The following is a 25,022-nucleotide window of genomic DNA, read 5'->3' on the forward strand; positions in this document are numbered from 1 at the left end:
TGAAACACCACACACACACTAGGGGGCAGTGAGCACACTTGCCCGGAGCGGTGGGCAGCCCTATCCACAGCGCCCGGGGAGCAGTTGGGGGTTAGGTGTCTTGCTCATTGTCAAGCCCAATGGACTGTCAGCGCTGGGGCTCGAACTGGCAACCTTCCAGTCACAGGGCCAGTTCCCTAACGTCCAGCCAATGACTGCCCAAGCTGTTGTTGTTGTTGTTGTTGTTGTTGTTGTTGTTCAGACTTTCCCCTCTTTACTTGTTGCTATCGCTTGTTTCCTTTCCTTTTTGGCTGATCCCAAGTACCATGTTTTGCTCTTCTGGATTTTGACCTGGTCTGGTATTAGCTCTGCTCTTCTGGGTTGTCCTCTTTAATAAACTGAGATGTGTAAAATTTACATCAATTCAACTCGATTGTTGTCTGTGTAGATGTTTTACTGTTTTATTTAAGTGCTGTTTTGTATTATTGTGGTAGTTGTTCTCGGCTTTTTGATATTAAGAAACCTGCAGTTGTGCTGTTTTATTTCAGCCATGTGAGTTTCTTTCACTCCTCGTTGCTCACTAGCAGCTCAACAACGCCACTCATCTGATTACAGAGGTATTGAGTAATCAAATCTTTATTTGATTATACTGATAGAATATTTAAGTAAATTTCCATTCTGCCTGTTGGAAGAGACTAGAGTTGGCAGAAATAGCCCTGCCTGGCCTCAGCATTAAAGGGATAATTGACTCTTGCATACCTGCATCACATCGCAGATCACATTAGTTCGAGCCTCATTAAACCTGACCGTCTCATTCAGCTGTGCACAATAGCACACAATGGCATTGAGCGTTGGAACAAAGGCCCTGCTGGTCAACCCCTGGCCATTTAGCACCCACAAGTCCTCTGTCCTTCAAATCTTTTTTGTAGCCAGGTGGTTTGGAATCAAGGCTATGACCCCTATGGATGCCACTGGAGTTGGCTGCTAAACTCCACCAGGCCATTAATCTCGCTCCATGGGTGCATGTTAATGTATTCTGGATCTATACTGCTCCCATCTCCAGCAATTAAGTGCCCAGTGCGAGAGGAGCATGAGGTGAAAATGATTTCCGCCACCCTGTCAGCGGTCTTATTCGCCCAGGCAATGGGCTAGCTTTCACCAGCCTCCATCCCAGGAGTGCAGGGCTAGCACCTGGGGAGACCCCCCCCCCCCAAATTTCTGCACTCATTACCAGCCGTCACGCTGACACTCATTCATTCAGATCAGGTCTACTGGCCTCTAAGCTTGGTTAGTGTCTATGTTGCACTCTCCATTAAACTCCCTGGTAGACCCAGACGTGGACGAAGAACACAAATCATGTAGTTGAGTAAAAGTAGAGAAAAGTAGGTAAAATATTCCTCCAGTAAAAGTAGAAGTTCCTCCCTTTAGACCTCCACTTGAGTAAAAGTACTAAAGTATTTCCCTTCAAATGTACTTAAGTATAAAGTAAAAGTACTAAAAGAGGAATTCTGGCTCTGATGTCCTGTTATCATTTTTATAACCAGACTGGCTTCATGAACTCATTTCAGGTGAAAGTCCTCCAGCGTCTCTCTTGGTAAACCAGTCTTTTAATAGAACGTCATTAATTAGTGACGCTGACGTCTATTAAAATGATCAGAAGCACAAAACACTGAAGGTAAACAGTTTCCATCAGGGAGAACCGAGTGGCTCTGAAATCACTTTTTACACACAAGCAAAGTTTCAGTTTCAGATTTATTTACAACTTAGTTCCAAGTTTAAGTTGAATAAAAACTGGCTTTAAACTCAGGATCACAGATGAGCTCCTTTACTATGTTGATCTGTAGGCGTCTGTTCATAAACATAAACCAGCCCAAACTCATTTACTATAAAATGAACTGGTGTTTGTAGAAATTCAGAAAAAAGTCTCCCAGAATGGAAAAGCTTCAGTACAGATACATGAAAAAACTAGTAAAAAGTACAGAAACTAATTACATTTACTTAGTTACTGTCCACCACTCTACAGGCAAATGGATCATGCTGGGCTCGAGAAGAAGAGGCTGTGGTTTGTGATTTTTTTGTACAAATATTTGACAGTTAAGTTTGATGATAGATGTCGACCCTGGTGTGTTTTTCTCAGTAGCAACAAGGTCAAGACTTTTTCAGTGCTTTAGCAAAGCTGCACTCGCCAGATCTTTAATTTAATGGTTCATTAAATGCTGATGTTTGCTCAGTTATTTTATACTCACTGAATTTCTACTTCTTTTTAGTCACAACCGAAGCAGAAGAGTTTCACTGCTGATGGCTGCTACATGAAAGCCAAAAGCTACGTGTAAAATTCTTGAACAGTTTATTCAAGCCTCTATTGGAAACCTGCTAAAATATAGCAATTAAATATTCTCATGAAGCTGGAAGTCAAAATGCTTATGTACAGTCTTGTGCAAAGGTTTGGGCACCCCTGGTCAAATGGTGTCTTTGCATTGACACGTCATCTGCAAAACAAACTTAGAAAACTTAGTTAATAGAGGAAAGGCGAGCTCTGCGCTCAAGCTCCTTCTAAAAAATCCAACTCAAAAATACGGGTCTGAAGCTGTCCAGTAGCTCTTATTGGGCTCCCAAGTGGTGCAACCGTCTAAGCGTTGGCCCCATCATCATCAGGAGGTCGCGAGTTCAATCCCTGGTGATGCTACAGCCGTCCGTAGCCGGGAGTCCAAGAGAGCACGATTGGCCTCGCCCTCTCTGGGAGGGTAGGATGGCCCCCCCTTCTCCCCATCACTCAACGCAATCCTAGTCATCGCAGGCGTCTGACGTAGCAGATCTGGCGGTTGGCGCCTCCTCCGAGTGCATTTGGCTGTCCTGTGACGTTGCGTGAGCGGCAGGTCTCAGAGGAAGCCTGGTGCCTTCGGCCTCCTAGTGTCGATGGTATCATGTGATTGGGGGAGTCCTAACTAGCAGGTAATGAATTAGAGACGAGAAAATTGGGTAAAAATAAAAAATAATTTTTAAAAATAGCTCTTACTATGAAAAAAATATATAGACACAAAAAAAGTAAATAAAAACAAAAGCTGCTGGTGTTCTTAGAACAATGGACCAAAGTCCACATCAGAGCTGCTCAGTTCAGTAGCCTCACTGCTGGTCTATAGTTAGAGATTTAGGGCGTAATGTGCCGAAGAAGAGAGACAATTATTTACTATTACCTATTTGCAAACTTCTTGTTTGAATTTTCTGAAGCTGCTGCACCATCTGAGCTGTAACCTGAAATTTAGATAGCTAGCGGGACATCAGCATAGCTCTAATACTTCACCCTGCCCCTCTATCGCAACAAGTATCGGGACACCGATACAAAACGCTTGCTGAAAAATGAGTAATTTGTACTGAATGGCAGGAAATGAAGGTTTTTGACTGGAAATGAAATCTGACTTTACTTTTAATGTAAGTCAGTGGAACCAGACATCTTTTCAAGTCATTTTGGGCCATTTATCATGAAATTTACACACAATATAAAAGGCAATGAGCATGTCAAGAACTGAATAAATGACAAAAATGGAAATACAAGGTTTTGTTTCCAACAGCAGCTATATATATATATATATATATATATATATGTGTGTGTGTGTGTGTGTGTGTGTATACATATAAAATGTACTATTCATTTATTGTATATTATATGTTCCCCTTGTGGCTCATGGACCGTAAGTGACTACTTGTACTGCTTATAGTAAGAAACAACCAACCCTGTTTCAGGCCCATTTAGTGGATGTATTATGATGCAGGTACTGCAAAAAATACTTGACATTGATTTTTTTTTTTTTCTTGATTTTTCAGCCTGTTTGGAAAAACTCTCCAAACAATATGCATCAACACATAATGACATCTTGCTCACTGTGATAACATACATACAGCTACACGTACAGATTTGATGCAGACCTGCTGATTTTATTCAGGCGGTTGATGGTTGGACTGGCTGGCTGCCAGATCACAGTTATTGCCAGAAACTGCCAATCTACATTTCCCTCAACGTTCCTCTCAGCTTTGAACTTTCATATTTGGACGATTGGAAAAGTACAGTAGAGGACCTCCTACTGTTTCACCCTATGCATTATCAAGTATTTCCATACTTCAAAAAAAGACCCTTCTTTCCTCACCTAACGATGCCTGCTGAGTGTTAGATGCCTCACGTAGTGTTTAAGTCTGTTTTAGGTTAGGAGCTGCAGCTTTTGGTCTAAAGAGCAGGGATCAGGCGTGCGTGTTTGCAGGGGCTCAAACAAACATGGGATTATATTTAGCTTTTTTTAGAAGCAATATAGCAAGATGGAGGAAAATGAGCCCAGTCCAAATTTTATTACGTCTAATTTGGAGCTCTGCCTGCAAGCCTCGTCTGTGCGTCTCTAATACGACTTTACAAGCTGTACGAAACGCTGCTCTGAAATTACTGCATTTTTGGAGATAGTTTGTTGACTCGGAAGTTATAACAGCCCCATGGAGAGTTTTTGGCGAACGCAGCCAAAGTTGTCTAGTACTCCACTGGATGACTAAATCAAAACCTAGTAAACAGATTTGGAGAGCGTTCAGAGATGGATCACCCACTGCGGCGGTCTCCAGAGTCTCCGGCCCGCGCCGTTTCTTTTATCTTCAGACTGATCTGCGGCTCTGGTCCCCAAGTCAGCAGCCAGGGAGACTTGAAGTGGTAACATTAAAGACTTTTCCACCGTGTGCAGCGCCTTCAGAACATTTAAAAATAGTCTAGGGGTATTTAGGCGAGATAACATTAGCGGCGAAGAGAAAAAGGCTGTTCACTGACAAACGGCTGCAGTAACTGTTTTGCAACATTTCCTATAATTAGTATTTAAATCAGGCAAAAGGTAAAGTACAGTACTGTGCAATATGCCTAAATGGACACTAAGTAGAAGTACTTTGTTTTTCAGTGACAGAAAAAGGCAGGAAACATATATTTAGCAGAAAACTACACAGAAGCCTCTATAACTATAACATTGTAACGCTGGCTCAGGAAAAAGACTCAGATAATGTTGTTCATACAGACAAATGCTCTTATATTTTATTCAAAGCAGCAAGAAATGCCCAGGCAAGCGCTTCACTCCACGATAATGCGGGGGGGGGGGGGGGGGTAACCGCCCTCCTCGGTTACAATTACTCAGATTCACCACCAGCTAAACCACCCAGTAACAACAGCAGCCGAAACAAACTGACCTTTTTACTCAGGATTGCAGACTTTTATTAATCCCACAACGGGGAAATTTCACCTCTGCAATGCAATGTAACCCATCCGTGCAGTGAAACACCACATACACACTAGGGGGCAGTGAGCACACTTGCCCAGAGCGGTGGGCAGCCCTATCCACGGCGCCCGGGGAGCAGTTGGGGGTTAGGTGTCTTGCTCAAGGACACCTCAGTCATGGACCGTCAGCTCAGGGGATCGAACCAGCGACCTTCCAGTCACAGGGCCGGTTCCCTGACCTCCAGCCCACGACTGCCTCTTTGAGAGCTGCTTTGCATGACCACACCCTTAATGTCCTCACGGCCATGCAGCACCTGCAGCAGATGCCACAGTGTCCATATATTCCAGTATTTAGTGCAGTGTGTTCAATCTTCGCCTTTACTACAGTGAAGAAAATCTGTAGGGATATTTTTCCACACCAGTCTAGGAAGTTGGTTGTATTTTCTGCTTCTCTCAATCCAAATAATCCCAAACATTCAATGATGCTGACATCTGGGCTCTGAGGCGGTCAGTTATGGGACTAATGTTGTGTTGAAAAATCCAATCCAAAATATCAAGAATCAGAATGTCCAAACTATTTAAAAGGTACGAATAATGAGTCAAACTTAACTTCAAAAATGTACTAATCATTTTCATTCATTCTGATAAATGTTACTCATTTTGCCACTGTTTGTTTGCTGATTTTGGGTGGGTCAGTCTTTTGTCCTGAGCTCCACCAGTAGCTTCTTTGACTGACATGCAAATTTTCATCTTCTTCTTTTTTCTATTTCCTTTTCTCAGTGAAAGCTTTGTAACTGCTACACATTCTTTCAGAACCACAGTGTTGATTCCAAAGGAGTGACGGAAACACCTTTTTTTTTTTTTTTAGATCTAAAGAAAAAGTGGAGCTTGATTTTCTCTCTGGATTTGCTCATCTCTCCTGAATCTCTCCTCTAAAGGTTCTTCATAGAACAGGATCCTCATCTGTTTCATATCTAAATGCTTCGTTATCTTCATCACTACTTTCCAAACCCGCTGCAGCAGCTTCAGCAGCTGGAAACTCTCTGACGCCGTTTCACACGAGTCTCCGACGTGGACTGAATGAAGAATGAAGGGTTTCCGGCGTGACGGTCAGTCCTTAGTGATGTCCTGAATGTCCGTCGGTCAGTTTCACACAGAATGCAGACGGACACACGAATCCACCAGTTCCTCATGGTGAGAGGCTGATGACATGTGTCTCAGCCCCTCTTCACAGGCTCATAACTCCGGATGTGAGTCTTGTATGATCTCGGGATGAGATGGAATGGAAAGGGTTTGAACTGGATTTCTGTCCTGGATCATCACAAAGATAGAAAAACATAAAATTTGACATACGGGTGATTTTTTTTTTTTTTAACCCTAGAGCGTTATTTACTATTAAGAGTCAAATTTTTTCTCTTTCTTTTATGAAATTTTTTTAAATCTGATTTTTGAAAATCAATTTTTTTTCCACTTCATTTTCTCAAGTTTTCCTTTCCTTATGCAAGTGGATTCACTTATCTAATCTCCTCAGAAACAATCTCTTTTGAAAAATGAATATTTTGTACTTAATGACCATTTTAACTGGAAATTAAATGAAGAGTTGTCCCTGACTTCTACATGGTCCTGTCCTTCTACAGTCTTCAGGGACGATATTCATACGTTTACTAAATGAATACATCTCAGGTATTCCATTGTTCTCTCAAGGTAATTCTGAGTTCCAAGGGCATTGCGCCGTCCTGAATTTCATATCCCAGCAACTTCAAATGCTTTGCTCTTTTTCCTTCCTTTTTTTTGAAGTATCTCATTTAAGCTTTGTCAGTGTCATTGCCTTACAGCTTATTTCGAAAATTATCTGCTGCTTTTTTTTTTTTGCACACCTTTTCTCCCTCTTGCTGTTAGAGAGTCTTTCAATAGCAGCTTAAAGAAAATCAATGCCATGGCTTCATAATTTCGCTACCTTCTTGAAATCAATTTGTGACAGCCATTGTGTGTGGCTTGGGGCTCAGAGTACATCATATACACAGCACAGTGCGCCCAGGTTATAATGCGGGATTGCTGTCTGTGCCCGTTTAGTTAAGTCATAGTATCTGACAGAAAGGAAATCCATCCATCCCCCCCCAACCCCCTTCATCTTGATTTGCATTTCAAACAACACAAATATCAGATTGTGTTAGATGACTGATTTTAAGGAACTCAGTTTCTCCAAAGTGTCATTGCTTAAACAATGCAGTGTGATTATTTGTAGTACTCTCTATCATAACGTCTGACCTGCATCCTGACTCAGCGCCATACACTGTTTACTGAAGTAGCCGAGTAGGAATATCAGCATCTTATACAGTCGAACTGAACATCAGATCAAATAAAGTCCAGTTCGGTCAGATTTCAACAACATTTACTGAACATCAGATCAAATAAAGTCCAATTCGGTCAGATTTCACCAACATTTACTGAATATCAGATCAAATAAAGTCCAGTTCGGTCAGATTTCAACAACATTTACTGAACATCAGATCAAATAAAGTCCAGTTCGGTCAGATTTCACCAACATTTACTGAACATCAGATCAAATAAAGTCCAATTCGGTCAGATTTCACCAACATTTACTGAATATCAGATCAAATAAAGTCCAGTTCGGTCGGATTTCACCAACATTTACTGAACATCAGATCAAATAAAGTCCAGTTCGGTCGGATTTCACCAACATTTACTGAACATCAGATCAAATAAAGTCCAGTTCGGTCGGATTTCACCAACATTTACTGAACATCAGATCAAATAAAGTCCAGTTCGGTCAGATTTCAACAACATTTACTGAACATCAGATCAAATAAAGTCCAGTTCGGTCAGATTTCACCAACATTTACTGAACATCAGATCAAATAAAGTCCAGTTCGGTCGGATTTCACCAACATTTACTGAACATCAGATCAAATAAAGTCCAGTTCGGTCGGATTTCACCAACATTTACTGAACATCAGATCAAATAAAGTCCAGTTCGGTCAGATTTCACCAACATTTACTGAACATCAGATCAAATAAAGTCCAGTTCGGTCAGATTTCAACACCATTTACTGAACATCAGATCAAATAAAGTCCAGTTCGGTCAGATTTCACCAACATTTACTGAACATCAGATCAAATAAAGTCCAGTTCGGTCGGATTTCACCAACATTTACTGAACATCAGATCAAATAAAGTCCAGTTCGGTCAGATTTCACCAACATTTACTGAACATCAGATCAAATAAAGTCCAGTTCGGTCAGATTTCACCAACATTTACTGAACATCAGATCAAATAAAGTCCAGTTCGGTCAGATTTCACCAACATTTACTGAACATCAGATCAAATAAAGTCCAGTTCGGTCAGATTTCACCAACATTTACTGAACATCAGATCAAATAAAGTCCAGTTCGGTCAGATTTCACCAACATTTACTGAACATCGCATCAAATAAAGTCCAGTTCGGTATCATTTCACCAACATTTACTGAACATCAGATCAAATAAAGTCCAGTTCGGTCAGATTTCACCAACATTTACTGAACATCAGATCAAATAAAGTCCAGTTCGGTCAGATTTCACCAACATTTACTGAACATCAGATCAAATAAAGTCCAGTTCGGTCAGATTTCACCAACATTTACTGTCAGTTTCCTCTTTTTAGACCACGTCATGTGGAATAACTTCCCTCTGACTCACTTTCTTCTCTGACCGCTGTCACTCACTCGAGTCTCAGTGCTCATCTTAACGAACAGATCGGATTGGCTGAGCAGCGTCACGTGTGATATTTACAACACATGTGATTGGTCTATGAGTCTCCGGCCACTAAAGCTACAGTAAAGACTAGAAAAGCTATGCTGATTAAAAATAAGACCACCCTGACCAAATTAACATTCTCCATAGTTTATAAGTTATAGGTCTAGGTCTGCATAGTACAGCGTCTGGGTCCAGACTCGGACTGCGGCCCACCTATTAGTGACCTCTGCTCTAAACTATACTGTGACTCTAAATACAGTATGATCATTCTCAGTCTTGTATGAAAACTCACTACTATGCAGTCATTAATAGCACATGATAACTCAACTCTCAGTACTGTACATTAATACTCAGCACTGTATGAAAACTGTGATAGCTCGCAATATTGTCTCATAACTCTCAACAATGTTCAGTCATTTTCCATATTGTATGATAACACTCAATACTGTATGATAAAACTCAATACTGTATGATAACACTCAATACTGTATGATAACCCAATACTGTATGATAACCCAATACTGTATGATAACACTCAATACTGTATGATAACCCAATACTGTATGATAACACTCAATACTGTATGATAACACTCAATACTGTATGATAACCCAATACTGTATGATAACACTCAATACTGTATGATAACCCAATACTGTATGATAAAACTCAATACTGTATGATAACACTCAATACTGTATGATAACCCAATACTGTATGATAACACTCAATACTGTATGATAACCCAATACTGTATGATAACACTCAATACTGTATGATAACACTCAATACTGTATGATAAAACTCAATACTGTATGATAACACTCAATACTGTATGATAACCCAATACTGTATGATAACACTCAATACTGTATGATAACCCAATACTGTATGATAACACTCAATACTGTATGATAACCCAATACTGTATGATAAAACTCAATACTGTATGATAAAACTCAATACTGTATGATAACCCAATACTGTATGATAACTCAATACTGTATGATAACTCAATACTGTATGATAATACTCAATACTATATGATAAAACTCAATACTGTATCATAACCCAATACTGTATGATAAAACCCAATACTGTATGATAACCCAATACTGTATGATAACACTCAATACTGTATGATAACCCAATACTGTATGATAACCCAATACTGTATGATAACACTCAATACTGTATGATAACACTCAATACTGTATGATAAAACTCAATACTGTATGATAACACTCAATACTGTATGATAACCCAATACTGTATGATAACACTCAATACTGTATGATAACCCAATACTGTATGATAAAACTCAATACTGTATGATAAAACTCAATACTGTATGATAACCCAATACTGTATGATAACTCAATACTGTATGATAACTCAATACTGTATGATAATACTCAATACTATATGATAAAACTCAATACTGTATGATAACCCAATACTGTATGATAAAACCCAATACTGTATGATAACACTCAATACTGTATGATAACCCAATACTGTATGATAACACTCAATACTGTATGATAACCCAATACTGTATGATAAAACTCAATACTGTATGATAAAACTCAATACTGTATGATAACCCAATACTGTATGATAACTCAATACTGTATGATAACTCAATACTGTATGATAATACTCAATACTATATGATAAAACTCAATACTGTATGATAACCCAATACTGTATGATAAAACCCAATACTGTATGATAACCCAATACTGTATGATAACACTCAATACTGTATGATAACCCAATACTGTATGATAAAACTCAATACTGTATGATAACCCAATACTGTATGATAACACTCAATACTGTATGATCATTCGCAAAATTATATGATGGCTAAATAGTGTATGATAACTGTCAGTACTGTGCAGTAATTCTCAGTACTGTGTCCTGACCTGTCCCAATACTGTACAATCACTCTTAGTACTGTATGGGCCCTCCTAGTACTGTACAGTAACATTTTATAGTGGTCATACAGTATGACCACTCCCTGTTGTGGGGATTTCTCTCATACACAATATTGTACTCACTGTATGGTCACTCTACACCTATTTTTGACCACTCTGACGCTGGAAAAAACATCCGTCACCGTAGAGACTAATCCTCTTGATGAGCTCGACGAGAAATATGAGCGCCGATCGTTTTACTGTGTCCCCTTATCCATTTTTAGTGTCTTTGGTAGGCTTGATGCTTCAGACTCCACCACAACAAATGAACACAGACTTTATGCAAATGAGCAGCATCTACCTTCTTGAGAAGTTCTCAGTCTCTTTCCAGCACTGAGAGGAAGCGGTGTGCTGCAGTGACAATGCAGTGGGCTTTAGTTTTTAGTTTAGCGTTTTTTCTCTCTCTCTCTTTCTGAAAGTGCTTATGAAAAGCCAGTGGTGCTTACGTTGGGCCATTGAAGTCGCCCCCAGCACAAGCTGGCGCTGATTAAGAGGAAGCCGGATAATGAAAGCTAATAACGACTGTGATTAAGTGAGCGTGGGCCCTCCAAGCTCCTGCTCCATCACCATAGAAATGATGGCACCGTCCCTTTTCAGCAATGAATTGTGACAACGTTGGGGGGGAGGAAAGGGGGTGGATGACCAAAGACGCAGGGGCTATTTTTGAGCAGTTAAATGAGCTAGCTGCTCAAAAAACTGCGGCTGGCAACCTGCGATGTGCAGGTGCTTTCATTAGCGTCCATTCACAGACGACGCATGCTGGTTTCCATTTACCATTGTGCAGTGGAACGCATGGCGGACTCACATTTCTGTTTGTTTGTGGCCTTAGTTCTCTTTGTTTGAGGCCCTTCATTGTGCAAGGGGGGGATGTGAGAGCAAATGCAATCGGGGGGCTCCAGCAGAGGGCCTGATGGAGGGTCTCGTCAATTTGATCAGTGGGAGTGTCTCAGCAAGGCAGTGGCACACTCCCAAAACACCCCCCAGGGGTGCCACACCACCATTCTTAAGAAATAAAGGCTTGGCTTGGACTTACAGTTCTAGGGAAAACGTTTACTAGATTGAGTATATATTATTTAACATTGTTCAAACAGGTTCATCGTCTCTTGTACAGGAATACAGGATGATTTTAATAAGACTGATTGATTGATTTTTACTTGTGCATCATCACAGATCAGTGCAGTGAGCTGTAAATGGTTTAAATGAGCATAAAGTTTATTATGTAGTTCTACAAGATCTCAGTCTGAACCTCCTCCAGCTGGACGGACGACATCGACACCACAGTCAGACTCATCCCAGACTGGACTGAGCGTGTCGGGCGTCGCTGCTCTCACGGCTCTTTCAGTGGGATTTCGGAGATCATCCAGTGCTGTGGAACCAGCGCCGAACGCTCTGAGCTGCTGGAGCTTCACTGCTGATGAAAATCCCGCTGCTCAGTTCTGACGGATTCACTCTGATTGACGTGGAGAACCCAGAACGTTCTGCTCAGGGGTCTCAGCTCCTCTCAGACTGAAGGAGCCAGTCAGGAACTCTATGACCCCCTCTTACAGTTGGATTGTGATTGGTTCCTCGGCTCCTCACGGCTGTAAAAATATGGTGCTTTTGAAATTCGATGAACCATTTTGAAACATTAATTCTTCAACTAATTATTCCTTGAAAGGTTCTTTGGGGGCGGGGTTCTTAACCTTGGCTCTGGAGACACTTCAGTCTTTTCTTGCTCCAACACAACCACTACAATTCATTCAGGGTCTTGTTCAATGATTAGTTGGATCAAATGTTTTAAAGAGGGAAAAGACCTCCAGGTCCAGGGGTGGAGAGAGACTGTCTTAGGGAACGATATTTTTTTCATGTTGACACCTTTATTTTGGCCTAACCTGATAAATCTTAAAAGCATTTTAGGTGTATCTCAGGGGGCTCCTCATGAAGCTACTTTACTTTGATCAAGGACAACTCAGTCATGTACTGTCGGCTCTGGGGATTAAACCGGTGACCTTCCAGTCACAGGGCCGGTTCCCTAACCTCCAGCCCACGACTGCCCCAGTGCAGATGCACAATAACCGTTTTGTCTTGATAAAACACCTGGAAGGAATGTGCAAAAAGGGTTCAAGATGCTCCTAAATGTCCTTGAGATGGCAGCAGGTAGCCTAGAAGGTTTCGTTTTGCTCCACTGTACTGGGTTCACCAAGACTAGGACTGAGAAGTAGCCTAAAAGTGATAGTTTAGGTTAGATTATCAACATTTGCTAGATCATTTGAAGCTACCAATGTTGACATATACATGAGCATCATCAAACGGGTACAAGGCTAGAATAGCATCACCAAGCAGAATTATTAATGCTGTTTGCAATTGATTGCTTATGCCCACAAACATCCACAAGAGGGAGCCTCTAACTGGTTTTATTTGATGGGAAATTAAAGTGGAAAAACTCTTCCATGTCTTTTTAATTGTTCCCTATTCAGAAGTGCATCTCGCTATTTCAGTACTACTTTACAGTACAACTACCCCGGTAAAGAGTTTGAAGGTCCTAGTCACCTTAAAATGGTTCAAAGGCACTTCTAATTCAAACACAAGGGGTAGAAGTGGCCTGTAATATCTGATGAATATGATGTAGCGAACAGATGTAAGTAATGCTGAGAGATGGTGGAGACAAAGTAAGATGAGAAACCAGCAAGACCTGAGATTTAGATGAATGTGGGCTCACTATTTTGCAAGCAACCGGTCACAGTGGCAGCTTTTATTTGATTAGTCTGACTGTTTATGATTTTTTTACGTGCTATGACCTAATTAATATTCATACATTCATACAAACCCTTTATAATGGTAGTCATATTGTAAGGTTCAGCCATAAAATTCATATTTTAGTTTGCGAAACTTTTCTTTAAGAACCAGAAAGGCCGACTCCTCCAAGTCGCCGCTCCCTCTCGCCATGATATCACACTGCTGTCCCAGCTGGTCAGAGCTGGGATATGAATTTAAAACATTAAAAAAAATGATGCTGGTTTATGCTGGTCTGGTGCTGGTGTAACTGGTCACTCAGCATCCCACACACAGCATATCGCTGTTGTCGGAACAAAACCTCGTATCTCCATTTTTTGGTCATTTTTCAGTTTTTGACATAATTTGAAAAGATCTGTTGTTCTTTATATTGTACAAAAATTTTATGATTAATCGAACAAAAGTAATGGCCCAAAATAACTGAAAAAAATTCTGGTTCTATTGACTTGCATTAAAAGTAAAATACATTTTTTCTTTCTCCTGTAAAGTTACAATTTTGGAGATACGAGATTTTGATCCGACAACAGCGATATGCTGGTTTTGGTGGTCACCAGCTGTGCTGGTCTACGCTGTTTCTTCAAAAGCAACATTAAATGCTGTGACGCTTTTACTCCCGCAGTAAGACTGTATATCACGGTACTATGTGTGGACGGTTTGAAGTGGATACTGCCCAGCCTTGCTGGCACTGTATATTCAGGCATTTATTGAAGTCTCTCAATGTCAGGTTGAAGCGTAAACCCTTCTGTCTAGTCGTAATCACCCTCTTAACTAAGACATCAGCCTTGGGCAGGCCGCTGCTGTGTGAGCACTTCATTACTGCTATAGACTGACTGGCAGGGGGTGTGACAGCTCAGCCTGTACAATAATAGCTGAGATTTAAGAAGTCTTTCACAACCTGTGCCTGGTCATGGGAAGAAAAGCAGCGTAGCAGCCGTTCACAAAACAAGGCTGTCTCCCTCGTCTGATAAGAATCATAATTGTAAGCGCAGTAATGGATAGCCTGCAATCGATGCAGCACATTAGAGAGAAGTTCATATAAAGCCGTCACTTGTTTGGACGATCGATTATGTCCCATGGATGAAGGAGCCATGAGGATTTCCTTGCACGTGTGCCATAGAAACCCACGACCAGTGCACTCTCGGAAATAAAGATATGAAACCGTCTCTGGGTCAGTGCCCCTTGTCACTGGGGTGAGACCCTCAAGGCTCCATCTCAGGGCCATTAGTCAGGGAATATAACTGAACCATAATCCACTGAGATGACCTGTTCTAAGCTGGACTGACTCCACACACCCCGCCTCGCCTCGCCTCCAGGCTTTTACTCTACTGCTCTGTTTTAAAACATTCGGTTATGAAAAGGAACAAATACCAACTTTTCACCTGGAGGAACTGATTTAAGCTCCACAATCAGACCTTAAACCCACTGCTGGAGCTTTGAGGGAACATCTACACTGTTTGTACCTTAATGTGTGAAAACACGCACAAACCCTTTATTTCTAACAGTGTGATGAAGAATTTTCTGCGAAAGTGTATTAAACTAATTCAGCGGTGTAGAATAGCTGCTGTTTCGGTGCCACATGCCATCTCTTTTCCTCTCTGAAGCATTTCTGTCCAAATGCGGCCTTTCATCTGTTCAAGGCTGTCGTGTTTTCCGTCTGTAATTGTGCATCGTGAAAACAGACAGCAGCGTGTGAAAAATCACTTTCCTCCATATGTTCCGTGCAAACGGATTACGTCCTGTTTCACACGTGTATCCGAAACGCCGTTGTTCCGCACACAAAAGGCCCTCGCTGTCTCTGCGCTGGATTCAGAGCGTGTCATAAGAAATGGGGCAGAGAGAAGAACGTGAGCTCCGAATAGGCGACGTTGGGGAGAACATCAACACTGTTGTGCTGCAAACTTGAAAGCAATACATGTTTATGTATATATAAATATATAAATACATATACATGCTTTTTTCACATATTTGTCAGTAACAGTTGGCCGCTGTGTGTTTCTGCAGCGTCTGAAAGATAGAGGGAGGGAAGCTGCTTGTGTGATAGTAATCTGTGTGATTTGCATCACTATGAATAGGCGTTCTGTGAATTGTTTGCAGCGTCAACATGGCCAGCCCTATTCAGGCTCTGCCAGGGTTATAGTAAAGGATCTACAGCTCCACACGCTGGTGGAGAACATTCAGTGCAACCCATCATGTCCACTCACCCACAACTGTGTGGCAGGAAAAAAGGCAATGCATTTTTTTTGGAGGCTTAATTCCTGCCTTTATTATTCTTTTGTTGCCCATCGAAGACGAGAGCATGAGCTTAACATCAGTTTAAAAGGATCCGCCGTAGTCAACACTCGATTCGGTCCGTATGCCATAAGTGTCTGGTGTTAAATTTCCGCAGCGATGCCTGCTGTGCCCAGCGGCCGGCTGTGATGGCTGTCATTGCTTGAGATTGGCTAGAGCTCATGAATTGGGGTGGGGGGGTGGGGGGGGGGTGGGGGGGTTGGGGGTGATGATGTTGTAACCATAGTTGAATCTGAACTTCTCAAACTGTTCTGAGCAGCTCCTCAGCCCATATGCTACCAAATTTCATTACCAAAAAAAAAGGGCTACCTAGACTTTCATTAGAGTGGTACACATCCCCAAAGGGCTGTCACGATTACTCGATTACCCTCGATTACACTTTCATTTTACCATCTTGATGATTTAGTTAGAGTGAGTTGAGAGGGACACTGTCTGTGTGGTTTTATCAGAGAGGAGAATTGGCACTTAGTGAAGTTTGTCTGATGCTTGGACTACTGGGTGAAAAATGAAAGGGTTTATATGGAGCTTTTGTGCCAAATCACAGGATGTAAATCATGTCTGTCCAAAATTGTTTATCCAAAAATATTGAGTTTTTTTTTTTTTTTTTTTTTTTTTTTTTTGACAGCAGCAAAATGCTTCATTAATGGAGCTTTTGACCTCCAGTTCTATTTACTTTTAACAGTGCATTGTGTATATTCCTGAACATGGACTCTGCTGATCAGCTCGCCGACTAATCAGCACTTAGTAGCAGTAATGCTGGCTTCCAACCGCCCAAACCTGTTTGCTGTACAAAAACAGAAATATTCTGGTAAATTTTTGTTAATTTAGTGAAATGCCTCCTTCACAGTTCCAAAACTGAAGTAAGTCCCAACACAGATGGTTAGAAACATGTTAGACCTTCTGTTTTTAGCTGTTTGGCTCCCTTCACCCCCCATGCATTGCATATTTTCTCAAGGGTGCCCTCTAGCATGGTGGCCAGGCTACCCCTAAACTGGCTCTGGTATCATCTACCAAAACATCATGATTAATTTATGCGTGACCATTTTCTGACCTCTCTTTTTTCCCTTAGCATGCCGGGCACATTTGACTCAGCTGTTCTGTTTGGCCGTCCTGGTTTGTGCTTCACTCCAAAGGCTGTTCAGGTTGAAACGCCGCTGCTAACATTAAGCTGCTGCACCGTGACAAACACACTGAATTCAAAATGAGCTGCTTGGTTTTTCATATATGGACTGTATGGACTGGCGAATGAACAGAGGGTTCCAGAACTATAACAAAGCTTATATAGTACATCACTTTTACTACGGAAAATTTAAAAAAATTAGTTTTTCCATGATTTGGGCCTTTTGGTTCTCCTACTCTTCTTACTAAAGCGTCTGCTGATCAAACCCATTTCTATTTATTTTGAGCCACATAGTGTTTAGAGCCTTTTTAAGGCTTTCTAGTTTATCTTTTTTCTCATGAAGTATTTTAGTGTTCACTACCTTTTTATAGAGCTCTGATTACATGATTATGTAAATAATTGGTAGCTATTTAGTTCTAAAACAATGGATAGTAGCAGCCCTTTGCTACTGTTTGAATCTGTCTGTGATTTTAGGACTTTTGTACGCAGTGCAGTGCTTTATGTTTATTATATGGCCTTTCCCTTATTGTCTGAGACTGTTTGTCTGCTGGTTCTGCTCCCGCTCTGCTTATATTCCTGTGGCTGTCAACACTAAAGTGGTGATTTAATTTGTTACTCTGTCTGAGTTTATTTTTCTGTATATGTACATTATTGTGCAGCGGTGTTAAACTGCCAAGACGATTGTTTAAAACTGTTTATCTGGACAGAAAAACACTATAACTTCTGAATAAATACGTGGTAAAAAATGAGACGTGGCTTTTCTTGAGTTGACTCAACTTGAGGACACGAGTTCACACAACTCAAACTTCTTAGTTGAGTCTACAATTCTCCCAGTTACTGTTTCTAGGTTTGTATCTCTGTCAGATAAACAAAGCTGAATTTACGTTTCTTCTCCACTAGCTGGCGCTCATTCTATCACACAGTCCCATCTGGCATATTTTCCTCTAGGGATTCCTGATCTGGACAGCTGTGGTACTGCTGGGATTCAAACTCACAACCTCCTGATGTTGGGATGAACTATTAGACAGCTGCTCCACAAGAGACGACGACATGCTGTTTATTAGAACAGCACATTTTTTTCTCCAGTGTTTTAAACATCTGTAGACATCAAATCTGAGCTGCTTCATGTGTTCCTGAGTGGCGCAGTGGACTAAGCCGTCACCCCAAGAGGAGGTTGTGAGTTTGAGCCCCAGCGATGCCACCGCCATCCGTAAGTGTGAACCCAATAGGAAGAATGTCTAGCAGGACTGTGTGATGGATAGAGTCCTAGTTAGTGGGGATGCTGAGTATTTAAAAAATGGTTAATTTAATTTGCCATAATTGAGATGCAGAAATAAAAGATTAAGAGAACATTTGACTTAACTAAGAAGGTAAAGTTGGGTGTCCTCAAGTTGAGTCAACTCAAGAAAAGCCATGCAATCAGTTACTGCATCATTTAGAGTTGAGCTGAGCTCTCAGTTTTGACAGTGTACAAATAAATGTATTATTTTTTAGTTTTTATCATAACATTTTAAATTTTAGAAGAACACAGTTGAAGGAATACAAGTTTGGTTCCTGCATGTTCAGTACATTCCGACCATTGTAAGTACTGGTTATATTCCATGAACAGATGATAAATGAGGTCATGTATGGTAACTGTAAATCCTGGGCTTGGCATAGATTCTATAAGTCTGGGATTGTATTGGATGGTATAGAACATCATTCTACCAAAAGGTTTTCCCTGAGTTGTCTAACACATCAGTCCGAAGCCTCCCAACACCTCCCAGGTGTAGATCTGGTGGTTGTCATGTTGAAATAAGCAGCGACAGAGGCAGCATGTGTTCCTCCAAAATGTGTGTGTGTGTGTGTGTGTGTGTGTGTATATATATATATATAATTAATTGTTAATGATGCCTTCATAGATGTACAGGTTACTCATGTATACACCCCCATAACATGAAAGACTCTGGATTTTGAACTTTACACTGGTAACAATCTGAATGGTCCTGTACTCCTTTGGCCTGGAGAATACAACGTCTAACCTTTCCATAAATGATCTGAAAGGTTGACTCGTCTCGACCAGCCTTGCTTAGCTTCACAGATCAGTCAAGCCTAAGGGTTCCTAGCCCCATAGAGCCACTGGTTGAAGCTGGCTTCCAGTATTGGCCATTTAAAGTATCCCACAACTCTATTAGGACTCATTGGTGGCTGAGACTTTTAAAGTTCTTAATTTTGAATCAAATGAATCACTGAAAGATATTTTATTTCAAAGTAAAGTTTAGGTTTAAAACCTGATTACAACTTCTAATGACAGTCAATACAAGCCCTGACCAAGCCCCACATTGCATAGGTTCTGACATATAAGACCAGGAAAAGACTTCTCATAGATTTGTATGCACTGGCTGAAGCTGGAAGCCAATGCAGGTCAAGATTTCCTATGGTACACGTTTCCACTGTGCATACAGTCTTGCATTTGTACAGTTAAGAACAGTGTTTATAGGCAACAGTTTGCCAAAGTGTTCCTGACTCCATGTGGTGATGTCCATACAATCCAACTGTAAGAGGGGGTCATAGAGTTCCTGACTGGCTCCTTCAGTCTGAGAGGAGCTGAGACCCCTGAGCAGAACGTTCTGCGTTCTCCACGTCAATCAGAGTGAATCCGTCAGAACTGAGCAGCGGGATTTTCATCAGCAGTGAAGCTCCAGCAGCTCAGAGCGTTCGGCGCTGGTTCCACAGCACTGGATGATCTCCGAAATCCCACTGGAAGAGCCGTGAGAGCAGCGACGCCCGACACGCTCAGTCCAGTCTGGGATGAGTCTGACTGTGGTGTTGATGTCGTCCGTCCAGCTGGAGGAGGTTCAGACTGAGACCTTGTAGAACTACATAATAAACTTTATGCTCATTTAAGTTGATATGATAAAACAAATGTCTTTGCATTGATAGTGTTTTATTGAAATACCTTGTCAAACCGGATTTACAATTCACTGTCATTGTTTGCTTTTCACATACTGTTCCAACCTTTATTTGTAAATGCAGAGGTCACTTTAGTCACGGTCACTATGGAAACATTAACCAGGTAGGCACTAGCCAGGTGAGCTCCTGACATCTATAAAGAACCCTCGTCAAAGTGATTCAGATCTTTTATTCTTGATCCAAGATCGAGTTCAACAGGGTTTGCTCAGCATTTTCATATTTGCCTCAGAGCAGAGGAGGATGTTAAGCCGAAGTAGTCCTGACTGGAATCATCAGCACTTGTTATGTTTCTCCACTCATTTATTCATTTTTTTCTCTCTCCTTCTCTGTTTGTGAGCTCGCTGGCTAGATGCTACTCTGAAGGCCAGGCTCTTACGTCAGCCCTGTTTACTGCCATTCCGCTTATTTACCCAGTCGAGTGAAGGGGCCCTGGAGGTGCCTGGAAATCAAAGCATGCCCCAACAATACGCGCCCCCCCCTCATACATTCGCTGAAAAATAGAAAGACAGAAAGGGCAGAAAGAGGCAAAGCACCAGGGAAATGTGGTGTGTCACGTAATGACACTTTGATCTTGTGCAAATTGAATTCAAAATGTCCATAGGTCCCTAAACGGACAGACGGATTAGATGGATGAAATTTCTTTCCTTTTTTTCTGTGTAATAAGAGACGAATGGGGAAAGAAATGATACAATAAAAATGAGGAAGGACACAAGTGATACTGCGCAGCCAGCGGTGCCAAAGGCAGCGTTGCTGTATTCTGACTTTAATACAAATATCTGGAGGTTGTGTGTAGAAGCAGGGAATTAATTCCCTGTCAAATAATTTACTACTCGGGACACTTAATACATAAATGGAATGTAGCAGGGAAAGCCTGTGTGATAGCGAGGGGCTCTATCTGAATACACGGTACCAAAAAAACGAGCATGGCACATCTCAGCTGTGGCTTACTGGCCGCACTGGCTGGGTGAAGCTTAGCTGTGGCCCAGATTTAGAACGGCTGTAATTTCGCTAGATTGCTGCAGCTCCAAATTACTAACGCTCAGTTCTGATATTCGCTCACATTCATCTTTCATCTTTCATGTATGTACATGAACCATATCGTCACTTTCCAAACAATTATCTACAAAACGGCAACTTTACAGGGCAAAGCAAAAATCTTATTGTAAGAGTTTTTATAAAGCATTTCTATTGGTCCAAACATTTTTGTTTTTCATTTCCACCGGTCAGGCGTAACATTCTGACCACCTCCTTGTTTCTACACTCACTGTCCACTTTATCAGCTCCACTGACCGTATAGCTGCACTCTGTAGTTCTACAGTTACAGACTGTAGTCCATCTGTTTCTCTGATACTCTGTTACCCTGTTCTTCAGTGGTCAGGACCCCCATGGACCCTCACAGAGCAGGTACTGTTTGGGTGGTGGGTCATTCTCAGCACTGCAGTAACACTGACGTGGTGGTGGTGTGTTAGTGTGTGTTGCGCTGGTCTGAGTAGATCAGACACAGCAGTGCTGCCGGAGTTTTTAAACACCTCAGTGTTGCTGCTGGACTGAGAACAGTCCAGCAGCCTAAAATATCCAGCCAACAGCGTCCTGTGGGCAGCGTCCTGTGGGCAGCGTCCTGTGACCACTGATGAAGGACCAGAGGATGACCAACACAAACTGTGCAGCAGCAGATGAGCTGTCGTCTCTGACTTTACATCTACAAGGTGGACCAACAAGGTAGGAGAGTCTAATAGAGTGGACAGTGAGTGGACACAGTGTTTAAAAACTCCAGCAGCACTGCTGTGTCTGATCCACTCAGACCAGCACAAAACACACTAACACACCACCACCACATCAGTGTTACTGCAGTGCTGAGAATGACCCACCACCCAAACAGTACCTGCTCTGTGAGGGTCCATGGGGGTCCTGACCACTGAAGAACAGGGTAACAGAGTATCAGAGAAACAGATGCACTACAGTCTGTAACTGTAGAACTACAGAGTGCAGCTATACGGTCAGTGGAGCTGATAAAGTGGACAGTGAGCGTAGAAACGAGGAGGTGGTCAGGATGTTACGCCTGATTGGTGTAGATCCTATGAAAGGACCTACACACACACATTGTATTATAAATTAGCCACCAACTGGACAGCTAACTTGTATTACCACAATGATTTGTGCTTGTAACACCAAAATACTCTGGAACCACTTTATATGTCATTATAAAACAAAACGGAAATAAATGGAAATCTCTCACAAAGTGGGAAAAGAAGAAAACACAACTTCACACTCCACCCCTTGCTTAACAGGTGGCAACGTGTTCTTTTCATCAAATGCTGTTCCATTTTCCTCTGAACATCCTCTTAGTGATTGTGCACAAATAGTTATTTTAGCCATTCACAGCACCGGTTTCCAAAATGCCTCTGGCTTATCTAGGTGTTGTTTTGCATACTTTAGATGTTGACTTATGTGCACAAGCAAGGTTTTCTTCTGCTGAAACTTGTATGCAGATCATGTATTTGCAAGCAACACTGTACATTAGAGCTATACCCCTCTGTGTCAGCCAGACCTCCTTTGGTTGTCATATGGGGGTTTTGCTTTGCCTTTCTGGCTGGCATACGACTGGTTAAAAATCAGATCAGAACTATGCGATACCATGAAAGTTACTTTAGATGTGCCATTCAGAATAACTGTGCAGCCACACTGCTAACACCTTCTTCTCTGTCTCTCGCAGGTATATTTTAAACGAGATGGGGAGTTGATAGAAGTCATTTCCTATGTTTCACCCACGGTGGGTGATGAGGGCGGGAGTTCGGCAGGCGTTCGCGGGGCCAGACCCCTCATCAGCAGGGACCTGGACGACACCAAGCTGCAGAAGTCCCTCTCTCTGCTGGGGCCAGACGGGCGGCCAGGACGCCTCTACACGGAGAGTCCGAGGCGGAGCTACACAGCCAGGCAGCCACGCTACGAGCCAAGCCCGGCCACGGAGACCATTCCTGAAACGGTGGTGAGCCGAGAGTTCCCCCGCTGGGTGCAGAGCACCGACCCGCTCTACTTCTTCAGCAACACACACATTCCCCAAAGCGACGGTTCCGTCTTGGTTCAGGCAAAACTCACCTGGACCCTCAACCCCCAGCTGGATAACGATGCCCTGTTCAGCTGCGAGGTCAAACACCCAGCTCTCTCCATGCCTATGCAGACTGAGGTTACTCTTGGTGAGTAGGACAATGGTACCACAAAAAATCGAATGATGCCATAGAGAACCCACTATAGTTACCCTAAGGGCCCTTTCAGTAGATGGTTCTTTAAAGAGCAACTTTGCAAATGCATCATTGAGCATTTTAAAATTAAAAGAACTTTTATATACTCTGAAGGTTCTTTGCCAGTTATACGTTTTTTTTCCAGAACCATACCTCCAAACTAAACTTTTATTTTCAGGCATTTGGATTGTTGTCTTTCAGTACTTGAAAACTCGAAGGGGGTTTATATAAAAAGAGGACAAAATTGCCTGAGGTTGAGCAGAATGAAGCATTGGTTTAAAACTAAGAGGCCAAAATTAAATCCTACAGATGATTTAGTCCATGATGACTGCTTGGAGACTGTTGAGCTGTGTAGACCACGGGTTTCCAACATTTTCTACAGTGCTGACTGAACTGAGCCCTCAGCCACTTTGAAGGACCAGTAGAGGAGCTTGGGATGGGTGGAAAGCACATGATGCGTTTTGCCTTTGTCGAAATGTTCGGTCTCCAAACAGATTTGCTTCATTAACATCCTGATGAATCCATATTTTATGTAGCTGTCATCATATTTTTGACTGAATTAGCCAACTTCGATGGCTTTTGTAAATTAATGTTATCAGTTTTTTAATTTTTGACATCTTGGCATTCACTTACAATCAACTGAAAGAAACCAGTAGCAATCTACAAGCACACACTATGCTGTACATGAGATGTTGGCTGTTATGTTTAAAATGACATAAAAATCGTTTATGAATATGATAATATAATAATAATAATAATGCTATGATAATAGTATGAAAATATATATAATATAGGAAAATAGTAGATTCCAGTAGTTCGGCCGCTGCCTTCCCCTTTGTCATTGTTTCATTGTTGTGACCTGGAACCAGTCCATGTCCCCATGGTTAGAAACCTCTGGGCTTGACAACATCCACCTTTCAAACCCTCCTCATCTATTACACCTGTAGATTGTACTTTTAACCCCAATATAAGGGAGTAAGTATATAAATCTATAGAATTTCCTCACTTTCCATTATTTCACTTTCCGGAAGGACCAAGAAGAAGTGGTTAGTCTTACTGAGATGGATATAGACAATAGGAGTGGTTGTCTTTTAATGATGGCTTATAACTGAACATATATGTTGAAAGTATATGATTAAGGTGTTAACGACTGGCTCTCCTCAAGGTTCTTTCAATAACGTTTGAAACAGAAATTGCCTCTAAATTCAAACTCTTTAATGAGAACACCAGTGAAGCATATGTGGTAACACTTTACTGTAGGGTGCTGTTCATAAGACACCTATATAAGGTTGTCATTACATTTGACATAACCCTACATAATGGTTTATAAACGCTTATTACAGGTGTCATCTGTCCTAAAGGCTGCTTTAGCTGACTTTGATCAAAATTGGCAGATGTAACCTTTATAGCGAATGACGCTTATTGGAACAAGCGTTTATAAACAGTTATGTAGGGTTATGCCAGTTGTAATGACAACCTTATGTAGGTGTCATGTAGCCTTATGACCAGCGCCCTACAGTAAAGTGTTACTATGCATGGTTTTATTTGGTAGTGTAAGGTGTTCTTTTAATAAATGTGTAAGATATTAAGATACACTTGCTAAAACTGACTAGTTTGCTGCCATCCACCACTGGGCCTATTAAACTGGAGTTCCACTGGTGTTCAAGCATGTATGCAGATGCTTTTAAATGTCGAGTGTT

At 41.5% G+C, this 25,022-nt stretch overlaps 1 protein-coding gene across 2 annotated transcripts in view; it reads left to right on the forward strand.

Moving 5' to 3' along the window:
* Nucleotides 1–25,022, forward strand: part of igsf21a (immunoglobin superfamily, member 21a) — a 461,351-nt gene that overhangs the window by 395,852 nt on the left and 40,477 nt on the right. For both annotated transcript variants that reach the window (XM_017716473.2, XM_017716474.2), the window contains exon 6: nt 22,797–23,277. In XM_017716473.2, the coding sequence (XP_017571962.1) occupies nt 22,797–23,277 (481 nt within the window). The remainder of the gene's footprint in view (nt 1–22,796; nt 23,278–25,022) is intronic.

The sequence above is a fragment of the Pygocentrus nattereri genome, chromosome 21 (assembly GCF_015220715.1).
Source record: "Pygocentrus nattereri isolate fPygNat1 chromosome 21, fPygNat1.pri, whole genome shotgun sequence".
NCBI classification, from domain to species: Eukaryota; Metazoa; Chordata; class Actinopteri; order Characiformes; family Serrasalmidae; genus Pygocentrus; species Pygocentrus nattereri.